Genomic DNA, 23529 nt, shown 5'->3' with positions numbered 1-23529 from the left:
GCCAAGCCACTCGCACTCAGTCACATGGCTACCAAGCTGCTCCCACATGATCACATGATCACCAAGCCACTCCACCTGGTCACGTGACACCAAGCCACTCCCACAAAACAGGGCATACCTACAGAATAGGTTCTAAAAATTTTTGAAACCCACCACTGCTGTTTACCAACCCAGTTGATCTGAGATTTGTCTAATACATAGAATAGAATTCTTTATTGGCCAAGTGTGATGAACACACAAGGAATTTGTCTCTGGTTCATAAGCTCTCAGTGTACATAGAAGCAATACATGATCAATCATGACATAATAATCATAAAATAGATTCATCATAAATCATAAGATGCAACACTTTGTGATAGTCATAGTATAGCAATCAACATAAATCATACTAGGATAGTAAATAAAACAAAGAAAATTGTAAAATGCAAGCAACAAAGTATCCAAAGATAGGTAATAGGAAAGATGAGAATATATATGTGTGTTGTGTATGTGTGTATCAGTGGTGGGTTGCAGGCAGTATGCCCCAGTATGGGCGTATCGGAGCCTGCCCGGAGCACTGGATACCGTTCCAGTACGGTGCTCCGGAGGGCCCACCCACCTGCCCAAGCTCCTTACCAGTCTTTTAAGTCTTCTGCGCTTTTGCGCATGAGCACGGAGCGTACAGCACCTGCTCAATACTCCGCTGAGCAGCTGGAGCATCGTGGAGGCTTATGGAGACGCTAAGACGCATGTGCATGCTGTGCTGCATGCGTCCATGTGGACGCCGCTGGGCCCATTCCAACTGTACCAGTTGGAATGGGATCCAGAACCCACCACTGGTGTGTATAAACATAGCTAAAACCAACAGCAAAATTAAACTTCAAACCTCTCTGTTAACAGTCTATTATTGTATTTCATCATTCAAAGTCCACCAGTCTACCCTAAACGACTACAATCATTGTCTAACATGCACCTTATTTTTGCAAACCACCTGGAGTCATTCTGAGTTGGGCAGCCATGTAAATTTCAAAATATATAAATGAATAGGCTTGGGACTTTCTCTCATCAAATCCAGTTTGGGAAATCAATCTGATAAGCCTCTCCCCCAGAAAAGGCTTTTGAATCAAATCTCCAAACCAAATTTTTGCCCTGGTGAACAATCTAGTAAAGAATTGTTGAATTACCACTTTATCTGTACAGGCAAATAAGGATCTGGGGTAATTGGGAAAAGAAGATGTGTTAACTGATTCACTTTCTTGGTTTTCTGACAAAAAAAATGACAGTAAAAAATTGCAAAACAATGTTTTAGGCTTCTGTGCAGATGAAATTATTGGTTTTCCCATATCAGAAAAACTGGATTTTCAGTTGCAATACCTTTCTAACAAACTGTTTTTTAAATTTTATGTATTTATTACTTAAATTTTTAGCTCAACCTTCTCCTCTACAAGGTTACTCGGGGTGACTTACCAGTTATAAAACAAATAAAAATAATAAAACATTAAAACTACACAGAATAAATGTTTTGAAAATGTTCCTTTTCAAGAACACATGCTAGTGATAATATAGAATCATTGATAATGTACTTTTCAAATTTCACTTTAGAAATACGTATATACTACGCTATGTGGTCTACAGACCTGGGGATTGTACATTTGATGACACTCCCAAGACACTGCAAAAGCCAGACAGTATATGATTTTAAGGCTATGCTTGCTGGATGGAAGACATAAGAAAAAAAAGGAGCTGGGCATTTTATAACCCGAATATCTCCTTTTGGGGGATTCTTCAGTCATCTCCTCAGCCCATGAAATTTAATTAAAGTATTCCATAATCTGTGAATATTTTTGTCTTCTATCAGGCAATCCATCTGCTGGAAGATTAAAAACACCTTCCAACACCTTCCAAGAAAGAATGTATTTAGAGAACACAGACTGTTCTCCTCAGGAATAAGAGAAAGCAAGATGTTTGAACAAAGATGGTGGATAAATTTTCCCGCCTTTTTTTTTTTTTGTTGTTGTTGTTGTTGTTGTTACAGCCTTAGCACAAGAAGTTCAGTTTGGTACTTGCTGCTGCTTACTTTTTTCAACCCACGAACAAAAGTGGCTGTTATTTAAAAAATGGATCCTTCGACCCATTGTAGGAGTTGTTTTGAAAAAACAATCTCTAGCATACAGTACAGTCCTGTTTACAGTTATGTAATGATACTTATATCTCCACAGGCATAGCTCATGTAATTTTTATTTTCATAGACTTTCCGAGCCTGGCCAAGAACTTTTGGAATGAGATCTCTTGAAAGATCATGAGGGGGTTTTGTTTTGTTTTTGCTTTTAAAACAAAGAATTTACATAACATAAGTCTTTTCCAGAACTGGCAGCTTCAAACTTAGACACTGGTTGAAAAGCTGCAGGGAGTCAGATGACATATAACTTTAATAATTATTGTTGTAATTTTGTTACTGTGTCGACTATGATAATCAGGCTAAATGTATTTGTTCCATCAAATAAGTAGAGATACTAATGTAACTTTACCATTTTTTTCCTTGGCTGCTTTTTATATTTAAGGAGATTTTACAAGGATCATTGTAAGAATAAAAAACGAAGGAGAAACATTTTCTATTCCATGGTTTCGAGGGGAAACACTTGACCTGCTACCTGTCCATTCCATATGGGACAATTTAAAATTGAGATTTTTAGGAACAATTTGAACTTGATTATCCAAACTAGACAAGTTGGTCAACTGAGTGATTGTTTCATTTTGTCTGAGAAATCCAAGTTCTTTTTGGCTACCAGAATATTAAGCTTTACCAAGTTGATATACACTGTTTTTCTGATACTTCTTTTGGAAAGAATTTCCAAATATTTTAAGCACATTTATTTTAGTGAGGAGTTTTCCCTACTCACAGAAATGTATTTAGAGTTCTTCTTTTTTAGATGATCCAAAAATAGTGATATTCCTCAAATTAGAGTATTTCATTCCTAATCTACCATGCAAGATTTGCCTTGTATTTTTTTCTGTGAGTTTCTGGTATCCAAAGAGAATCACTTATATTTCACAAGAAGTCAGTTCTGTTTATTTTTAGTCTAACCTTTTTCATTAAGTGGCAATTTCAAGAGTGCTTTGGAAATTAACTCATCTTGCAGTATAAGACTTGCAGTTGCTTGATGGCTATTATCATATTATGATTTGGATCATAACCTGTAGCTAACATGATGTCATCAGCCCAGGAGCATCTTATCAGCTGATAGCTCCCATCTTCTATCTACTTTCCTGGTGAAAATTTGGCAAGTCAAGAGCCTTTCAAGGTTGTCCAGTGTTATTGTGACTGTATGGTCACTTGCAGTTGCTTGATGGCGACTATCATATTATGATTTGGATCATAACCTGTAGCTAACATGATGTCATCAGCCCAGGAGCATCTTATTAGCTGATAGCTTCCATCTTCTATCTACTTTCCTGGTGAAAATTGGCAAGTCAAGAGCCTTTCAAGGTTGTCCAGTGTTATTGTGACATGTTATAATAAGAAAATTATGCAAGTTTTTAGTTCCCTCCTTATACACCAGTGAGTCACAAAGGACCTAGTCTGTTTCTCTTCCTGCTACTACTCCTTTTCCTGGGGTTTCTGCCTTTTTTGTTTTTATAATGGCTTCTGAAGGCCACTTTTGTAATGGCTTCCAGACCACCTCCATGGTTTTTTACAGATGGAAAATTTCACAGCCTAAGAATGATTCCATTTGAAGTATCTTTTGGGTTCTCAGACCTCATGTTCTTCAGCATCTGTTCTCAGGGCCTTTGCCGATGGCACCCTTTAGTTGATTAAATATTTTAAAAGGTGATCCAATTCTCCTAGTTCTAGGCTGGCTTTATTCATGCCAGTGAGATGTTTTATTCTAGTCTGTTGGATGTGTTCATAAAAACCTACCATTACCTTCCTTACATGCTTTTTATATCATAAAATATTTTCATACCCAGAAAGATCTTGTTGATTGACATGCCTTGACCATACTGTCACAAAAAGCAATACGCTTCGAGTGTTTATTTAACATAGTCTATTGAAAGAAGGTTGAATAAAATTGCAAGAATCTTTGCAACTGGATCCCCCACCCCCATCCCTTAGAATTCAATTTATCTCCCAAATTCCTACATGGAAGAACTTTTCAGTCTTTTATTTGTGGTTTCTGAGTGAACTTCTGATAAGGCTGTTGTGGTCCCTGATAATAGAAGAAATTTCAACCATAGAAATGTGAAACGTTCTGTGGCTCTAAGCATTTTCTTGCACCTTCCTATATATAAAGATATTTGTGTGTTATTCCTGCTAGAAAATATTTTATCTTTTGTACTAGAGATCTGTAGTCTTCAGACTACTAGTTATCCTGGATAACACATTGAATACAAAGATAACATTTTCATCTACAATGAAGGAGTTAAAACAGAAATCCACACCCATTTCAGCTAGTAAGATTATTTGGAATTTTGAGAGCATGTCATGTGCAATTAGATCAAATGGCTTCAAGAGAAGTGCCCATTCAAAAAAAAAAAAGCCTGCCATCATCTTATTTACCCAAAGACAAATAGATGAAATTTCTCCTGTCACTCCAAGATGCTTTTTAATCCTACCATCTCAATGGACTGTTTCTTCATTGGAATAGATGGATACTCTTTCAGATAAAGATTAGAATTTTGGATGTACAGCATTTTAATTTTCTAGGAAAGTATGTGGTACCTAAATGCTATCTTGGAAATAAAAAGATTTGTTCTACAACAAATGTTTCTTTTTAAAGAACTTCTGCCTTGTATCAAAACAGATATTCCTGTCCATGCCTATATTGGTATCCACAATGGGAGGCTTCATAATTAAAGGGAGGGCATCATTATAATAGGAGTATTATATAATGAATAGCTGTTAATCCGGCTTTGCCCAGATATTTGTTTATCCCAATCCTGTATTAAACATTCACAAATGTCCAGACCAAACATAATTTCTAACGTTGGATTTTCCCCCTTACCAGAGGGTGCTGCATTGTGGAGTATGGTGAAGCCATTACCATGGCAACTCCACTATGCTGTACAGTAGAAGCCATTTTAAGGCATAATAGGCTATATCTTAACAGAACACATACTCCGAGGGGTGTTAGGGGTGTCTTCGTTCCCCCACCCCTGCAGTATTTGTTTCCTGAGAGTAAGTCATCTGTGTACCAAGTTTGGTTGAAATAGCTCAAGGCGTTCCTGAGTTATACTGAAACACACACACACATACTCATATATATATATATATATATATATATATATATATATATATATATATATATATATATATATATATATATATATATTAGTGTCACAACCCCTGGTAAGCCCCAATTATGGGAGGAAGTTAACTGCTTCCATCATCTGTCTTTCAGCTCATCACAAGAGTCCATCACGACAGAAACCCAATATTTTACTGTTGCCTTTGTTATATTTGTGTTTTTTATTTGTGCTGATAAATAGTCTCCCTTTATTTATTTATCAGCACAAATAAACACACACACACACACACACACACACACGTGTGTGTGTGTGTGTGTGTGTGTGTGTGTGTGTTCGTGTTCGTAGATTTTCACGGGTGTAGTATGCTGGTCTTGGCCAAGACAATCTCAATCGTACACGGGGAAAAGACCCAAATACAACAAGATTGTATTCGGGTTTTTTTCCATGTAAGATTGAGATTGTCTTGGCAACGTTTCAGCGAGGTCTCACTCCCCATCTTCAGGCTGAGTTTTGGGCTTAGTGTGATCGGAGCTGCCATCTTTCTATAAATCTTGGTAGGGGTGTGTGGAGTGCTGGCTTTGTTTCAGTAAGTGGAATGATTGGTTGTGTGCTTGTATCATGATTGGTAGATTGGTGCTGATTGGTGCTGGCTGTGTGTCTGTTGTTGTTTCGTATTGTAATGGCCTAGGTGGTGGGTGGGGTTCGTTTGTTGACTAGGGCTGGTTTCCAGATGTCTGGTAGGCAGAAGGTATTGTCATATTTATTCATGTTGTGAGGATGTTTCTCTATTTCGATAGCTTCCATAATTATTCTCTTGTTGAAGTGTTCTTGTTTGGAGATTAACCTGGTTTCTTCAAAATTAATTTCATGTCCTGTAGCTGTAAAGTGCTGGAAAAGGGAGGAAGTTTTTTTTTCTTACTGCGTTCTTGTGTTCTGTGATGCGTGCATTTATTCTTCTGTTTCTTTGTCCTATGTATGTTGCAGGGCAGATTTTGCATGCATGACAAACGAACAGGAGAATAAGTACCTCCCACCTACCAAACATCTGGAAACCAGCCCTAGTCAACAAACAAGCCCCACCCACCACCCAGGCCATTACAACATGAAACAACAATAGACACACAGCCAGCACCAATCAGCACCAATCTACTAATCGTGATACAATCACACAACCAATCATTCCACTTTCTGAAACAAAGCCAGCACTCCACACACACCCCATCAAGATTTATAGAAATATGGCAGCTCCGATCACACTTTAAGCCCAAAACCCAGCCTGAAGCTGGCGAGTCAGACCTCGCTGAAACATTGCCAAGACAATCTCAATCTTACATGGGATTGAAACCCGAATACAACAAGACCAGCATACCTACACCCGTGAAAATCTACAAATACCAGCATACTTACACCCGTGAAAATCTACAAATATATATATATATATATATATGTATGTATGTATGTATGTATGTATGTATGTATGTTTGTTTGTATGTTTGTATGTTTGTGTTTGTATGTTTGTGTGTGTGTGTGGTACACATAACATTTTTGCTAATAAATAAATGATAAGGGAGGAGAGCTTGTGACTTAAAGGTTAATACAATTGCCTAATATGTAAAAACAGCCCAAGTTCCCTAGTCCTCCCTTCATTTATTTATCAGCAATGATGTAACACAAAATGGTTTATCATGTAAACAACTGCCTGGAAGTCTCCTGGAGTGGGGCTGGAAGGCAAAAGGGAAGCAGTATGCTCCTTCCCATATTCCAGAACTAATTGACCATGACACTTTGGTAGCACTGACGCCCCCAGAGATAGACCAAGATGATGGCTTCTTTTCATTTGGGCATAATGATCTTGCTGGCATTTCAATGGGAACCAGAAGTGTAGGGTGTGCTGTGTACTTTTGTTCTGCATTATGTTCCACCGTTCAGATGCATGTAGCAATTGGTCTTCTGTTGGTCTGTCTGAGAATGGAGGAGGTGATCAAACTTGGAGTTTGTGTGGGAAGGATGGAGGGAAGGACACTTCAAGACTGCAGGAATCATGTAAAATGGAGGAAAGAGCATATTTTAGTTTGCAAGCCTATGTGCAATCTCCTGAGAGTAATCCCATAGCATTTCATAGGAGCTTTCTCCTAAGGAGATTGATATAAGATGAAAACAGTTGTTACCTAATTTTCATAACATATCTGCATTGCATTACATTGCTGTATGCAAATTAGAAAAAAAAAATCTGACATTCCAGGATGTGATTCTGTCTTTTATCTTTTACAGCAACTTCAACAGTTATCGATAAGAACAACCTTAAATACAGCGGAAATGTGTTTACCCCACGATTTCCAACAACTTCAACTACTACCTCATTAAAGCAACCAATGTGGCTGAGTTTGAATTACCCTCCACCTCCTGTTTTTCCCAACCACTCAAGTTTCCCCTCAGTATCAGGTAATATTTTATTTTATTTTATTATTTTACTTTATTTTATTTTAGTCACTCATGTACAAGATAACAGGAATAAGAAACATGAATAAGAACACAGGTAATGGGTACAAATAATGGGGACAGGAGGACAGGGACCTTAGGCACGCTGGTGCACTTATTCATCAGCATAAGTGGCACATATGCTTATTGTGGAGTAATTTCTAAGGGACCAATAAATCTGTCTCAACTGAGCTGGAAGGAAAGAAAGTAGAAGAGGATACATGGATACAACATTATTGCCATTCTAGAAGCAAAAGAAATTAAGGATTTTTTCAGTAGCTTGTCCCTTGAAATAGCTGAAACATGGGAATGAATTGTATATAGTAGGACAAACTTCTCTAATTTAATTATAGTCCTTTATTTTGGTTAATGTTTTTGATTCACTTTATTTTGATTTTGTGTCCTGCTTTTATTATGTACATTCCATGAGTTGCCTAGAATTCAGTTGGTTTTAGGCAGTCAGATAAATTTAATTCATAAATAAATAAATTGGAAAGGTAAATAACTGGCAAGATGTCATAAAACTGGTAATGGCATAGGGTTAGATCTGTGGAATTACCTGATATTTGAGGACTAGACAGACTCTGGTTAAGGGTATTTGATGTCAGCTTTGTTTAATAGCTTACTGTGAGGAATGGTGCCTATGGAGGGTAAGGCGGTGTGATGGACATATGTGAAGCATTAGTTTCCCAGGAAGGATTGAAACAGATTCCAAGGAGTCAGGCAAGACAAGAGGTAGCACAGCTTGGGTGTGGGGCAGAGACAGAGCAGAGAGTTAGGATAGCTACTCACAGGGTATATCAATTAGTGAGAGTAGCATAAGTTAGTTTGGCAAAACGCTGGGTTTTTTAATGTGAGCAAATAAAAAACTGAACTTTGATGGCATTGTTCTATGCCATTCTTGGGTGGTACTTAGAGATGATGATGATGTCATCATCAGTGTATAGCATATACAAGGTTGTATGATCTCTTGCATGCCTTCAAGAAGGTTATAGATTACTTTGCACTAAGTTATAGTAACATCAAAAGTCATGATATTAATTTCAATTATATGGATACAATTATGGATACAATCTTCAGCTTCTAGTCAGCGGTGGTGGGACACCCGGCCTGGGGTGTCTGCAGCCAGCGTGGGTGTGGTCAGCGGAAGCGGCAGCGGGATGCTCGGCTTGGGGTCTCTGCAGCTTCCGCTTCCCACACTGTGGTGTTATCCCGATTGTTCCCCCCTCCTCCTTGCTTATGGACATGATAAATTGGATCAGCGGGGAGTGGCTGAGGCAGCTGGCATGGATATTGATAACAGCAGAAGATGGCTTCAGTAGTTGGCATGGGCACGGATGGAGCGGGGGGGGGGTGTCCTTCGTTGTGGCCCCCTCCAGGATCACGCCATTGCCTGGGCCACCGTACTGTGTCATTTGGCCATTTGGCCCCTCCTCTTATGACAATATGGACTGGGTCAATGGAGTGCGGCCCTGGCAATGGATATGAGTGTGGCTGGCATGGACGGAGCTTAGCTGTTGGAGTTGTTGAAGTTGGAGCAGCCACTGCTGCCACCGCTGTCCTCACCGCCACCATTATGGGCCGCTTCGCCACCTTGCAATTCATCATCTGCTGCAATTTTGACATCTGGCTGTTACTCTTACATATTGTTCTTAACACCGACCATTGTTATGATGGACATATGCTTCCTGCTACCCCTTGAACACTGTCAGCTGCCCGCCCCCCCGCCCCCCGTGGACATGTCATCTCCCCATTCCATCTCCCCGTGATGTCACCCTGTTTGGTTGATGCCATACTCTCCTCTATGTTATACTGCAACAGAACTTTATTCCCTTCGGGAACTCCCCCTTTCCCGAGGATGGCCTTCTTGCCTATCAAGAGGCTTTCTTATGATGGATCTTGGGATCCCGAGAGGTGGCATGCGAAGAAGAGACTTCTTAGGGGTTTTTTACAGGGTTTTTTAAATCAAATTTTAAGGGGGGGGGCGGGCGGGTTGATACGGATTGCTCAGACAGGCTTGGAGGGGAGTCTGCCAGGGCACAGGCCAGAGCTAACTAATGGGCACAGGTTGGGAGTGCTGGGAAGGGTTGGGATTCCAGGGGAGACATTAAGCCATTCCATTGGGGGGTTCACCATCTCTACTGTTTGTGGGAGAGACAGATATGGTGGGGGCCAAGGGCCAAATTATGTTCAGGTGATGTGGGTTCGCTGTTTAAGAGCAATCGACCCTCATCACACTTTTCACACCCCCGGTGCTTGTGATTACAGGACCCTGGTCTCCGGCTGGTGTCACTTAACACCAGGTCCATGGTACATAAGGCTCCCCCTCATTACAACCTCATACAAGAGGGTAGAGCGGACCTGGCGTGCATTACGGAGACCTGGTTGGGCTATGAGGGGGGTGTTACCCTTAGTGAATTATGCCCACCAGTCTTCCGGGTGGACTATTGTGGAGAAACCTCCTGGCTTTAGCATCTCCTGCCAGCATTTGCCAGGAATAGGACACATGAATTAGTTCATTTTTTTTCTGGGAAAAATGCTGCTAATAGGTCAAATACAATTGCACAATGTTAACAGTAACAGAGTTCAAAGAGGTCATCTAGTCCAATACCCTGCTCATGCAGGAGACCTATACTAGGGATTCGAACTGTCAAACTGCCAACCTTTCTGATCAACAAGCTCAGCGTCTTAGCCACTGAGCCACCTAGCCAGGGTCTTGAAGGTACCAAGGTATTAGATTTTGCATTACTTTATAGGTTAAAGCCAGCATCTGCCCAACTGCATCTGGTTTCAAAAGTTAGGTAGATTCAAGTATCCTCCTGGAAATTCCTAGAAATCAAAACACAGTGGAAGAAAGCAATAATGAATCCTGTTATGTTGTCTAAAAAACTGCTTATCTTGTCTGTGAAGGGGTGAGGAGTCAAGTCAACATGAGGATATCTTGACTTGCACCTCACCATGGGAAATGTCCTCCCTATGAAGAGGACAGAGTGAGACAGAGAATATTTCTGTTTTGTTTTGATGTTATATATTTACTTCTTGCATGGATTTCACATTCCCAATACTCAGATGCCATAGTGTCTGCTCTCATGATAAAAAAAAAATTCTACATGAATCAACTTTTGATTCATTGCCAGAGATATTTTTAATTGTTACCACAGCAGACTACTGACAGTGAGTTCAGCTTTGGAAGTTGTTTACTTTTGTAGGGCATGAAGCCAAAATGCTTAAAGATGTCCTTTCCTTCCTTACAGTGTAACTCTTTTTATACTAAGTCATATTATTTTATTCTTCATTACAGAAAGTACCATAGTTTTTACTTCTGTGGGTGGTTTTGTTATATTGCTGTCTGTAAATTGTTTTTGTTGCCATAGTTGTGGTTGCCTGTATTTTAAATTCATGTCAAAATGAAAGAAAATCTCATAGATTTCTAAAGCCCTGTATTGAAAAATCCACTCTTTCTCCCTGTCTAGGTATTCTTTTAATAAAAAATCTCTCACATTGTCAGCAAGGGGAAGGAAATGATTTATAACAGCTCAAGGGCTTGTTTAAATTCCCCCAGACTGAAGATGAGGCTGAGGGTTAGAATTGTTTATGATGCCCCATTGAACTCATGTTCTGCCTCTTTTTCCCTTGACTCATTTTCCAATAGTTGGAAAACTGATTTCAGATTTGCTCTTTGAGGTGGACTGCTACCTCTCTGTGAGTTTGGAGGGGGGATTCTAAACTATTCTATAGTTCCTAGGATGGCAGGTCTAAATTATTTTTGGTTTCATTGGATGGGTTTGTTCCAATGTTTGGAGAATCATCCTAATAGTTTCCTCTTTATTTACTCCTTTGTTTATTATACTGCATTTTGGTTAGGAATTTCAAAACATTGCACATTATAAATTGGTTTTTCTCTATTCATTCGGAACAGAGTTTGTATCAGCAAAGGGCACGGATCCCGTACCAGCAAACTTTACATCCTCAACTGGGGTGCTATTCCAGACAGGTATGGTGGAAGTTCTGTAAGTCACCTGTAGCATAAATTTGGGGGGGGGCAGGGAAACTGTAAATCTGAGAAGACCTCTGTGGCTTTGAGTCATTCCATCTCACTAGCCTCAGTCTTTTAATTATAGAGGGACGGCAGTAGTAAATCCTTAGAAAGAGAAGGCAGCATTCTCTAGTAACAGTCTTGATCAGGGGTTGCCAAATACAGTACTAACATTGACCATTAATGTTTCCAAAGGGAGGGGAGAAACCCATGCTGCAACCAATGCTCACCCTGTACTCGGAGTATGCCTTATTAGAATACCAGTGATGGCTGGAGGCAATAACAGGGGTTAAAATAGAATGGAAACCTGAAGTTTTTTATTAGGAATAATGTCTGCGAAATACAAAAAAGAAATCCAGTATTTAATACTACATATAATTATGGTGGCAAGGATTGCCTTTGCCCAGAAATGGAAAAACAAATTAACTCCAAGCGAAGATGAAATAATAAGAAAGGTTATGGATTGTGCTGAAATGGACAAACTAACTAAAAAAATCCAGGGGAAAGAAGAATTCTACCAGATATGGGATAAATGGTATAGGTGAATGGAGGAAAGAAACAAGAATCAGTAAAGGAATATAGCAAAACTCAAAAATAATAGTTATGAGTAAATAAGAGGGTTAAGAATGGTGAAATCCAAATGAAATACAATAGAAGGGGAAATAATATAAGGTGAGAGGTATCGATTGATAATTGCTATTAGAAAGAACAGGAAGCTCCTGTTTGTATTGTATTGTGTAAATGTGGTGTACGTCTAAGTTTTATATGTGTGTATTTTACATGTTTTTTAATAAAAAAAAATTAAAAAAGAATACCAGTGATGTATACAGCATCTTGGGACAATCAGTTTTAAGCAGTGAGTTATGTACTAATTCAAAAAAGAGCTGCCAAAGAATGAAGGATATAGAAGCACAAAATGATATAGCTATCTTTAGTAAGCTGAGGAACTTGAAATGGCTGAGCAAATACAACATAGTTTTTAAACAGACAGCTATTTGAAGTTACAACTGACAAAACATCTTAGAGAGATATTTACGTGAGCAAGATTTGAACAGTTGACACAATGGTCAGATATGGGAGATTCCATTCTATAGCCTACAATGGGCGTCTCTGCATTGCAGAGCGGCAGAGGTAGAAGACTTGGCTCACATCCTATTTGATTGTTGCTTGTATAAGGAGGGTGGGAGGCAGGTACCTTGGTCTCAGGGGTGGTTTCAAAAATTGTTCGAACCTACTCTGTGGGCGTGGCCTCCTTTGTGGGAGTGGCTTGCTGCCCATGTGACCTGGTGGGAGTGGCCAAGACGATGTTATTACAAGATATTACTAATTACTAGATATTATTAATATTACTAGATCATTATTAATGCATAGATAACTGTGGGACATTACACACCCACCCACACCCACAAACTATGACAGTGCTAGGAAAACACCAAAAAAATAAAAATCCCCCCCCCCCCAAAAAAAGACTGCCAATGAAACCAGTTTTTTTTTCCTAAGCCTAAGAACAGGGAAGACAAAGTCACTGGAATAAAAACCATCAAGGCAACGAGGACAGGCACTCACAGAACCATCAACCACCTCAGAATTACCTAAACAAGGAGTGTCAGCCTCTGCTTCACTGTTGCTTCGGCTGCCATGAAACGGGGAGGGAGGGCATGGAAGAGTTCTGGAATTCAAGCTTCTGCAGAGGGGTTTTTAAAAAGAAAACGGTCTTCTTGGGAGGGGGAATGGGCTGTGCTCCTGGTTTTGGGGATTCCCCACCACCACCAAAGACCAGTTGCAAATCTCTCCAAATCCTTTTCAGGATTTTCTTTTTAAAAAATGCCTCTCTGCAGACGATCTTGAAAACCTGCGAGGGATTCCCCCACCCCATCTCTGGTTGCCTATAGCCTTGGAAGCTTCCACAGAGAAGCTTCTGCAGAGGGGTTTTTAAAAGAAAACAGTCTTCTTGGGAGGGGGAATGGGCTGTGCTCCTGGTTTTGGGGATTCCCCCCCACCAAAGACCAGTTGCAAATCTCTCCAAATCCTTTTCAGGATTTTCTTTTTAAAAAATGCCTCTCTGCAGACGATCTTGAAAACCTGCGAGGGATTCCCCCACCCCATCTCTGGTTGCCTGCAGCCTCGGAAGCTTCCGCAACTTCACAGTAAAAGCAAGTAAGAACTTCTCTCGCTCATGAGATTTTCTTTACTGTGCAAAGGCTTGCTTTAAAACTGCAGGCTCCCGGGGAGGGGGGCAGGGGAAAATGCTGCCCATATGTCCCCTTCCAAAGCAACCTTGCAGGTTTTCAAGATCATCCGGAGAGGCGTTTTTTAAAAAGAAAAACCCTGCAGGCACCCAGCGACAGGGGCTAGAGCTAGGAACCTGGAAGTTAATTACTTCCGGGTTCACTGACGAACCGGATCGCAAGAACCGGTGCGAACTGGCAGGAACCCACCCCTGCTTGGTCTATATGCCAAACAAAGGACCCATTAGGATCCCCATATCAAAACAACTTACCTTATGTGTGGCCAGAATCTGAAATAACATTGAACACAGCACAGAACTTAAACAAAATGGTTCGGTTGAGATTTGCATACGTGGGACTGATTGGAGTAGATTGTAAGGGTGACACCCAAATATAATTTTATGTCATTTTATTCTATTTAACATATTTATGCATTAAATTATATTGTATGTTATCCTATAACTATTGTAGTTATTTTAAATTGTTTGTATAGGATTTTATTGGTGATATGTGTTTGAATCTTGTGCTTTGATATGGCCTATAGCTAATCAATAAAGCTATAATACTAATAATACTATAAACGAGAATCCTTTAGAAAATATTACAACAGAGCTCTTTTATTTCTGCCCCTTCCCAAAATCTGCAGCATTCCACTGTTCCATTTAGCTATTGCAGGCTGAAATATATAAATATTCCTCAATCATTTTTTTTTTGTTTTATTTGAATTCGACTGATAAGTTGAATTGCTTACAACATCTTCTAGATCTGCTGAAGCTTTTAATAATATAATTTAGAAATTATGTGCTATTTCTGCATGCATAGGGACTCCTTTGATTAAATAAAAAGAAATTGCGACGTTCCTGAGAGAGCCAGGTATGAGATAAGCAGGGTAAGACCTGTTTAATATTGGATGGGTGATCACTGAAATCCCAAAGTTATGCAGGGAACTAGATTGAGGGCAAAAATAGGTCAGTCAAGGGGTGTAGAAGAACCGTGGTGGCACAGTAGTTAGAATGCAATATTGAAGTAAATGGAGGTAGTGACAGATTTTATTTTTTTGGGCTCCAAGATCACCGCAGATGGGGACTGGAGCCAAGAAATTAAAAGATGCTTGCTCCTTGGGAGGAAAGCTTTGGCAAATCTAGACAGCATACTAAAAAGCAGAGAGAACAAACAAAACTGCATCTAGCTAAGGCTATGGTTTTCCAAGTTGCAATGTATGGCTGTGAAAGTTGGACCATAAGAAAGGCTGAGCACCAAAGAATGGAGACCTTTGAACTGGAGACCTTTGTGCTGGAGAAAACTCCTGTGAGTCCCTTGGACTGCAAGATGATAAAACCAATCAGTCTTCAAGGAGATCTCTTTAGAAGGCCAGATCCTGAAGATGAAACTCAAATACTTTGGCCACCTAGTGAGGAGGAAGGACTCATTGGAAAAGAGCCTAATGCTGGGAAACATTGAGGGCAAAAGAAGAAGGGGACGGCAGAGAATGAGATGGCTGGATGGAGTCACTAGAGCAGTTGGCGTGAGCTTAAATGGACTCTAGGGGATGGTAGAGACAGGAAGGCAGGAAGGAATTGGCCATGGGGTCACGACGGGTCTGACATGACTCTGCAACTAATAACAACAAAGACTGGGAAATCAGAAAATAAACATTATAATGCCAATCTACTCCCCTATTGGTGCAAAGAAAAATACATGGATGTATGGGTGAATACAATAGTCACCAATTTGATCTGACCTTTCCCCTGCCAAAATGAATTTCTTGTTCAGGTTTTGAATGTGTAGATAGATGGCCTTTCATAAAATGCTCCACATAATCAACCCCAAGCCATGAACATAGGGCTTCTCAAGAAAGATGGGAATAAAATAAATGATTACATTAAGTAAACTATAACTTTAAAGGCAAAGGATGCAAGATTGAATATAGAAGGAATAGATAGGACATCCAGTTCTTGCTTATCAATGGAGAACGAGTGGAGCAAGTGGCGAGTTTTATGTTTCTGGCTGTTATCATAAAAGAGGACCTGACCTGAGGTGCTTACATTGCAGCCCTGGTCTAAAGGGCCCAGCAGAGATTATACTATTTGAGACTTTTCAGGAAACAACAACTGGATGGAAAACTGCTGGTCACCTTCTACCGCTGCACCATAGAGAGTATTTTAATTTACTGACCTGTGTATGGTTTGCCAATTGCACAGTGGCAGATAGGACAGTGCTCCAGAGGGTCAACATCATTGCCCAGAGGTTGCTCTCTCCCCTTTTTGGAAGAGCTTTATAGCTCCCGCTGCCTTAAGAAAGTTCAAAGCATTCTCAAAGATCCATCTCATCCTGGGCACCCTTTTTTATCATCTGGCAGACAGTACAGGATAATAAAAACAAGGACAAATAGGCTGAAAAACAACTTCTATCGCAGAACAGTAACCATGTTGAATTCTATGGCATAGTGCAATATTGAGTTTTCAATTTCAATTATAAAGAATGTAAAGGATGTATGTCTGTGTTTTTACTTTTATAGTTATAATGTACACTGAAGATGGCATTTAATGTCATTGTACCATGTGCAATGACAATAAAGTAACTAAGGTTGTTACTTTACCATCCCTAAAAAAAGCGAACAACTTAGTGTAGATCTCCCAAATACATGAATGAGAGATAATGCATACGTTGCTTAGAAATATGTATTATTTTTCATAATCAAGAAAGATGAGTTGCATATTTGTTGATTAATATATGCAGAAATTGTACAATGGTTTAATTTTTTAGTTCATTTTCTTTTAAAAATGTTTCCATCCACATGCTCCTGATACATTTCTAAGTAATAACCTGAGGAAAAGGAGACACAAGTAAGACTTGTGGCAACAGTGAAATAAGTGCTAAGTTACATTTTTCCCTGGATTGGAGAATTCTAAATAATTTAGCATTTATTATGGCCACCTACCTCAAATACATGGCTCTGGGCAACTTTGTTCCTGAAATAGAAATAAAACATTCAACCTCAATAATTTGCACATAGATCTTGGGCAACCTGTATATTCTCCACCCATCCCAAAATTCTTTTAATTTGATGAAGAAATTTTGATTTATAAATGACTTATGTAGGCAAAATAATTGAAGAAATCATTGAAGTTGGGAAATGTAGGCAGCCATAGAGGCTTCTGAAAGATGGAGAGACAAAGAACTGCCACACCTCCTCCTAGCTCTCCCTAGAACAGGGATCATCAACTTTTTGGACCTCAGGGACCACTAAATTCATAATTTTAAATCCTGTGGACCACTAATATGAATTAGTGGTGGGTTGGGGTTCTTCAGGCACTTATCTTGGCTCCCTCTTAGTGGAGAGAAGCACCCGGGGTCATCCCTAGATTTTCTATCCATTGCAGCTAGGAATCTCAAATACAGCCAAGAATGAATGTTTGTCTTGTAGCCAGCCCGGGTGCTAGATTGGCCCCCTGCAAACTCTGTCTTTCGAGGAGCCTGGCCAAAGTTTCGTGCACTGCTCACTGAAGCGCCTGGACTTCCAGGGAGGGAGAGAGGGAGGGAGGGAGGGAGGGAGGGAAGGGTTGGAGCTACTAAACAGGCAGCTAAGCTAAGTGCCTGAAGGAACCCATCCCATCAGCGAGAGGGAGTAATTGCTTTGGCAGGCCATATCCGGCCCAGGGATCATAGTTTGAGGATCTCTGATTTAGTGCAATGTTAAAAAAATGCAAAAATGCAAACATTTTTCTGCGAACCACCAAAATTTTCTTGCAGACCACCAGTGATGCACATACCACCAATTGGTGGCTGCTGCTCTAGAAGGTACTTGAGATTGAAGTTATAAAACAGAAGCCTATTCGCAGGGAAAGAAAACTGAAGAACAAGGCAGCTTTCAACACCATATCCATAAAAAGCTGCAACTTTCATTAAATTGCAAATAGGGAAGGCACAGTTTCATACAGCCTCTCCCTCACCCTTCTCCCCCCCCCCCTTCAAAAAGAGAAAAGTTTGTTGGAGAAGAATAATGTAAAGAAGTTGGCAACATGTATTGGGACTAGATGTAGACTGATTTTGTATCTTCAGTTGATGCACCTGAATCTTTCTATTTCCCTCTTACGGATATAAAACTAGGAAGTTCCTTCTCAGGCTTAAAATCTATTTTCTCTGTGTATTCAGTGGTTAAAGGAGCATAAACTCTCCCAGAAAACATTTATTTTATATTTCTTTCCCTTGAGAATTCTAATCTTCCCAAAGAGCCTTGAGGACAAGGGGAAAAGAGTAGACATTCATATTCAAGTCTCTATTTGATATGGAGGTTGCTGAGTCACTTCAGAGTTAATCTTAGCCCAACCTACATTTCAAGATTATGATGGGGATGAAATGTACAATATGCTTCCCATACCATGAAATGTACGACTATGTTGTATATTTCTGTCTGTTCACAAAGTTGCACAGGGTAGGCCTCCTCCAGGTTCCCTGTTTGAAATAATGCCACCTAATCAGACCTAGAGGGTGAGGGACTTCTCTCTCCTCCTACCTAGCAATTTGAAATCATGCAAATGCAAGTAGATAAATAGGTACCACTTCATTGGGAAAATACCAGAAAAATGAAAGGAGCCTCCTTGGGCATCTCCCGGGCAACAGTGATGTCACTTGGCTAATCCTTTCAACCCGGAAGTGCCTTGGTCAGTGTTTCCAACACAAATAAAGTAATAGAAGTGATTTCTCTATGGCTATAAGTTCCCTTGGAATGAGTTTCCCCATCTTCAAGGTATGGATGAATTGACCTTTCCCAGAATGGTCGGTGATCTGTGATGTGTCTGCCAGTTTTCATCCCCAGTTTCACATGCATGTTGATTATGTTTTGAATGTTGTTAAGGGTTTTGTTTTTCCCTTTTATTTGTTTTTTTTTATTTGTTTTTGGGTGACATTTTAGAGGCATATATTATGAGAGGGGTAAATGAATGAATGAATGAATGAATGAATGAATGAATGAATGAATGAATGAATGAATTGATGGATGGATGGATGGGCCAGATCAAATGGGAATATTTCTACATTCTTAGACACAGCCATTAAATCCTACTTTTTCTCCCTGTTCTACAGGTAACTCCTTACAACCCACAGCAAATCTTCCGCTCACCTTACACACCTGTCCTCAGCTACATCCCTTTGGTTCAACCTGGTTATTCTTATCAGCAAAGGAATCCAACCAAAGCTTCTAATAGTGTTCGTGATCCTCCAGCAATGGCAGGGGATGGGCCTCAGTATCCATTTTCTGCTTCTTATGGGTAAGCAGCCGATCACACTTCCTCCTTTAATGTATTTGTGTGTATGTGTATGTGACAATAGAATGCCCGTGATTATCCATTTGTTCTGCTATTACCACTAAACTCATTTGACTGTTTACAAATTACTCTAACCAAAAGGGGGGAATCTAACTTTGTGGAACATAGGGACAATTGCCACTTGATTAACATAATAACAAACAATTCCAGATTTTTATAATAAAGACAACTCAAAATGGGATTTAAAACAGATTTACCTATTTCTAAATATTATCTACAGCCCATCAATGCTTTTCGTTGGGGTCCTAGAATTATTCTTAAACCTGTTGCCCAATGTGATAAATGCATATTATTTCCCAGCTAGTATGTTGAGCTCAACATACCAAAATGGACTGGCTGGGGGATTTTGGGAGTTGAAGTCCACACATATGAAATCTTCCAAGGTTGAAAATGGACAGGTCACTGCTTTCTACAAGCGTTTCCCAATTCCCTCTCTCCAGCTGTCTCCTCTGTTTGGAATATAATCAGGGGTGGGTTGCCGCCAGTTTTACTACCAGTTTGCAGCCCACGCTCAACGCATGTGTGCGCTGTGTGCATGCATCCATTGTTCAATGTAAATTGTTTTTCAGGCATGTGTAGAACAATTTAAAATGAATGTGCATGCACAGTTACTAAAAACCAAAATGGTGGCAGCCCAGTGGCAGTGAGGGAATGGTTGGGGGCATGGCAGGCCTGGGTTGCTGCTGGTTCTGCGACTCAAGGCTGAATTCCACTACCAGTTCAGCTGAACTGGGCCAAACCAGGAGCAACCCACCTCTGAATGTAATCCAGTAGACCATTCCCAATGTGGCAAATCTTTGACTGGAAGTTCCCCCATCCAATTACAGTGCAGTGCTGTGCAGACTGTGTTAAGACAGGTGCTACTGAGTCTCAGCGGGTTGAGATGGGAAGAAAGAGGCGGGTGCTCTACAGCATTCCTGTGGTTGGTCATCAGGAGGGGTTGCAGCCATCATAACTTTGGGTTATGTAGCTTTTGAAGTATCTGTCATAACTCTAAATAATAAGTCATGCCTCAAGGGCTACCTGACATTTTTATTTACTTGTAATAGTTTTCATTTAATAATATATTAATTTGTATAATAATTTATTGTTTCATTTTCTATTTTATTTATTAATATTTTATGTACTACTACCATATTAAGAATTCTATTAGCATTAAAAGAGATTATTCAATAAAGATTCATAATGGGGTTTGGGGTGTACACTAAAAATAATTCTTCCAATTCTTCAATTAATTATTTAAAATTCATTCTTTTATCCTCAGGTTCACATCTACTACAGCTGCTCCTGTAAGGACAATCCTTATTTCTCTTCTAATGGAGGTGGTGGCAACAGTTATTAGAACATTTTGTTTTATTAGTTTTGTTATTTTCTTGGAAATATGGACACTTTAGAAATATTTTAAAAATTCTTATAATTAGACATTTTGCTCCAAAGTTAAGGAATTCAGATCCAAATCACATGTGTAATTTTAAGGCTAAAAGATAGGCACCCATCCAAAAGAGCAACATTTATTTAGCAAGAATGGATAAACATTTCAGCACTTTTTAAAAGAAGTATTATTTTTTTTAAAGACAAGATATTTTAAAGTTTTTTTAAATGACAAATATCTTTCCTGCTTACAAGTTGAAATTTTCTGTAATAAAAGTGGCTGATTAAAAAAAAACTAAATCAACAAAATGCTGTTGGTAACTTTTGGATAGAACTGTATCCATCTGTTATTTGAAAAACTGAATCAATTCATTGGATATGATTGCATATTGAGCTAAGCAAAAATGCTCCTTATTTCATTTTAGATTAAAGCACTGCATGAACCATCTGTTATTATTTATAAATCATGGTTTAAGGCCATTAATGAACCCAGCCCATTGTAAAATATTCAATAAACTATGTTGCAATATAAGAATTCAATCAATACCTGGTTTTAGACCACTGCTTTTAAAAATGTTTCAGATGATGTGAATTTGTAACTTCTAAAGAAACAAATGACAGCACTTAAAGAATTTACTAGCATCACTCTTTCTCTGATCAAAATGGAGAAAGCAATCAGCTTTGCTGGATATGTCTGGGAAAAGAATGTATGGTATGTCTGATGAAGCTGAATACCAAAAGAGATAGCTGTTTATTTATTTTTATTTATTTATTCAAATTGGTTAATAGCTGCCCAACGGCAATAGACTCTGGATAGCATTCGAGACCAAAAAAAAAAAAAAAATCCACAAAAGGAGATAAAACATAAAACAGAAAGCAATTTTAAAAGCAAAATGTTAAACAAAACAGGAACAGCAAAAATACAGTAATTCATTAACCCTTTGCCATTGCCCAGTTTAAAGAGATTTCCAGAACCCTCCCTGGGGGATGCTGGGTGGTTGCCATGACAGAGAAGGTCCAATTGCTTGGTCTTATAATATTATTGTATTATTTATTATTTAGGAAATTTATATGCAATCTAATTTACTATCAAGTCACTTTTGATGACTGAAATGGCCAGCAAAATGATTTGAAGCAAATATCAGATATCCAGTCACGATACCAGTGATGGCAAACCTTTTTGTAAACAGGTGCCAAAATTGTTCGTGCATGTGTGTGCTCCACAGCCACAATGCAATGTGCCCCACCCACCTGTGCATGCATGCACGCCTCCCCAGGATTCTTTTCACCCTCCCCAGGCTTCAGGAAAGCCTCTAGAGCCTGGGAAAGTTGAAAACGTACCCAACAGGCTAACAGGAAGTTTGGAAATGATCTGTTTCCGGCTTCTGGAAGGCCTCTGGGGGGGGGGGTTGGGGAGGCCGTTTTCACCCCCAGACTTCAGGAAAGCCTCTGGATCCTGGGGAGGGTGAAAAACAGTTGGCCCATTGGCCAACCATTTTTCACCCTCCCCAGGGTTTTTGAGGCTTTCCTGGAGCCTAGGGAGGGTGAAAACAGCCTCCCCCAGCCCCCCCCCCCCCGAGGCTGAAAATCATCTGGCTGGCACATGCATGCACATTGGAGCTGACGGCTCACGGATCAGCAGATATGGCTCCATGTGCCACCTGTGGCACACATGCCATAGGTTCGCCATCATGGGCCTATGCCATACAGGGCTTTATAGGTAATAACCAGCACCTTGAATTTCACTGAGAAATCAACTGTCAACTATTTTTGTATTTTGTATTTTATTAATATTTATAGGCCGCCCTTTTCCCCGCGGGGACTCAGGGCGGCTTACATAAAATAGGGAGGGGGGGGTATAAACAATAAACATAAAACAATACATAAGAGTAAAATAGTACACAACATTCATTCTTCATTCGGCTGGGGACAGATTGTGATCTTATCCCCAGGCCTGACGGGATAGCCAGGTCTTGAGGGCTATGCGGAAGGTCTGGACGGTGGTGATGCTAACTAATGCAGCTTGCATAGAAACCATGACATATGGGCATACCAAAGGCCTCCTGTTACTGCTTATGCCATTACATTTTGAGCCAGCTGTAAATTCTGGGTGGCCTTTAAGAGTAGCTCCATATAAAGTATAACTTTATTAAAAAGTGTTTCTCTCAGGAACGAACATACATACATACATACATGCATGCATGCATGCATGCATACATGCATACATACATATATATTGAAACTTGATCAGGGATATCTATGTTACCGGAATGAAACCAAACCTATATAACTTCTTTTATTGTTTACTAAAGAATGTACACCAAGATCTTTCTACACTGCAAGGAAAAAGTCCTTTCTCTGCCTTATGCGTTGTCTGTACCTTCCTCAATCTCAGATCCCCCATAGAGAACTGGGAATTTGAGGTTCTGCATAGAATCTTAGCTGTTCCTAGTGCTGCCTTCTTATGGATAGAGAACTCTAAATGTTGTTCCTTGGATCTGCTGGAGGCACTCTCCTAGCTTAGGAGTTATAGTCCCAAGTGTTCCTGTCAACACTGGGACAACTTTGGCCTTGACTTTCCACATCCTCTCCCATTCCTCCTTTTGGCCTTGGTTCACCTCCAGTTTCTCATTTTTCTTCCTGGTGTTGCTGTAATTTGGCACCACTACATCTATCACTGCTGTTTTCTTGTCCTAGTCTACTATCACAATATCTGCTTGATTGACCAGTACCTGCCTGTTTGTTGGGATCTGCAATACCCATGGGACCATAGTTTTTTTTTATTCTCCATAGCTTTTTGTGGGATCTCCCAACTAAGACTTAGGAGGACCTAGCCCACATTCTGTACAGACGTTCCTGTATA

General features: G+C 39.8%; 1 protein-coding gene across 1 annotated transcript in view; it reads left to right on the top strand.

Moving 5' to 3' along the window:
• The window catches only part of C12H1orf94 (chromosome 12 C1orf94 homolog), a 43739-nt gene extending 22871 nt beyond the window's left edge, over positions 1 to 20868 (top strand). Inside the window, 7 exon segments of the mRNA XM_032227766.1 lie at positions 933 to 939; positions 7498 to 7668; positions 11357 to 11406; positions 11624 to 11698; positions 19054 to 19238; positions 20560 to 20588; positions 20591 to 20868. Coding sequence (XP_032083657.1) covers positions 933 to 939; positions 7498 to 7668; positions 11357 to 11406; positions 11624 to 11698; positions 19054 to 19238; positions 20560 to 20588; positions 20591 to 20637 — 564 coding nt within the window. The 3' untranslated portion in view covers positions 20638 to 20868.
• Positions 20869 to 23529: the final 2661 nt, after the last annotated feature.

Source organism: Thamnophis elegans, chromosome 12 (genome assembly GCF_009769535.1).
Source record: "Thamnophis elegans isolate rThaEle1 chromosome 12, rThaEle1.pri, whole genome shotgun sequence".
NCBI lineage: Eukaryota > Metazoa > Chordata > Lepidosauria > Squamata > Colubridae > Thamnophis > Thamnophis elegans.
The sequence above is the reverse complement of the archived record's forward strand: the minus strand, read 5'-3'. Positions and strand labels throughout refer to the sequence as shown.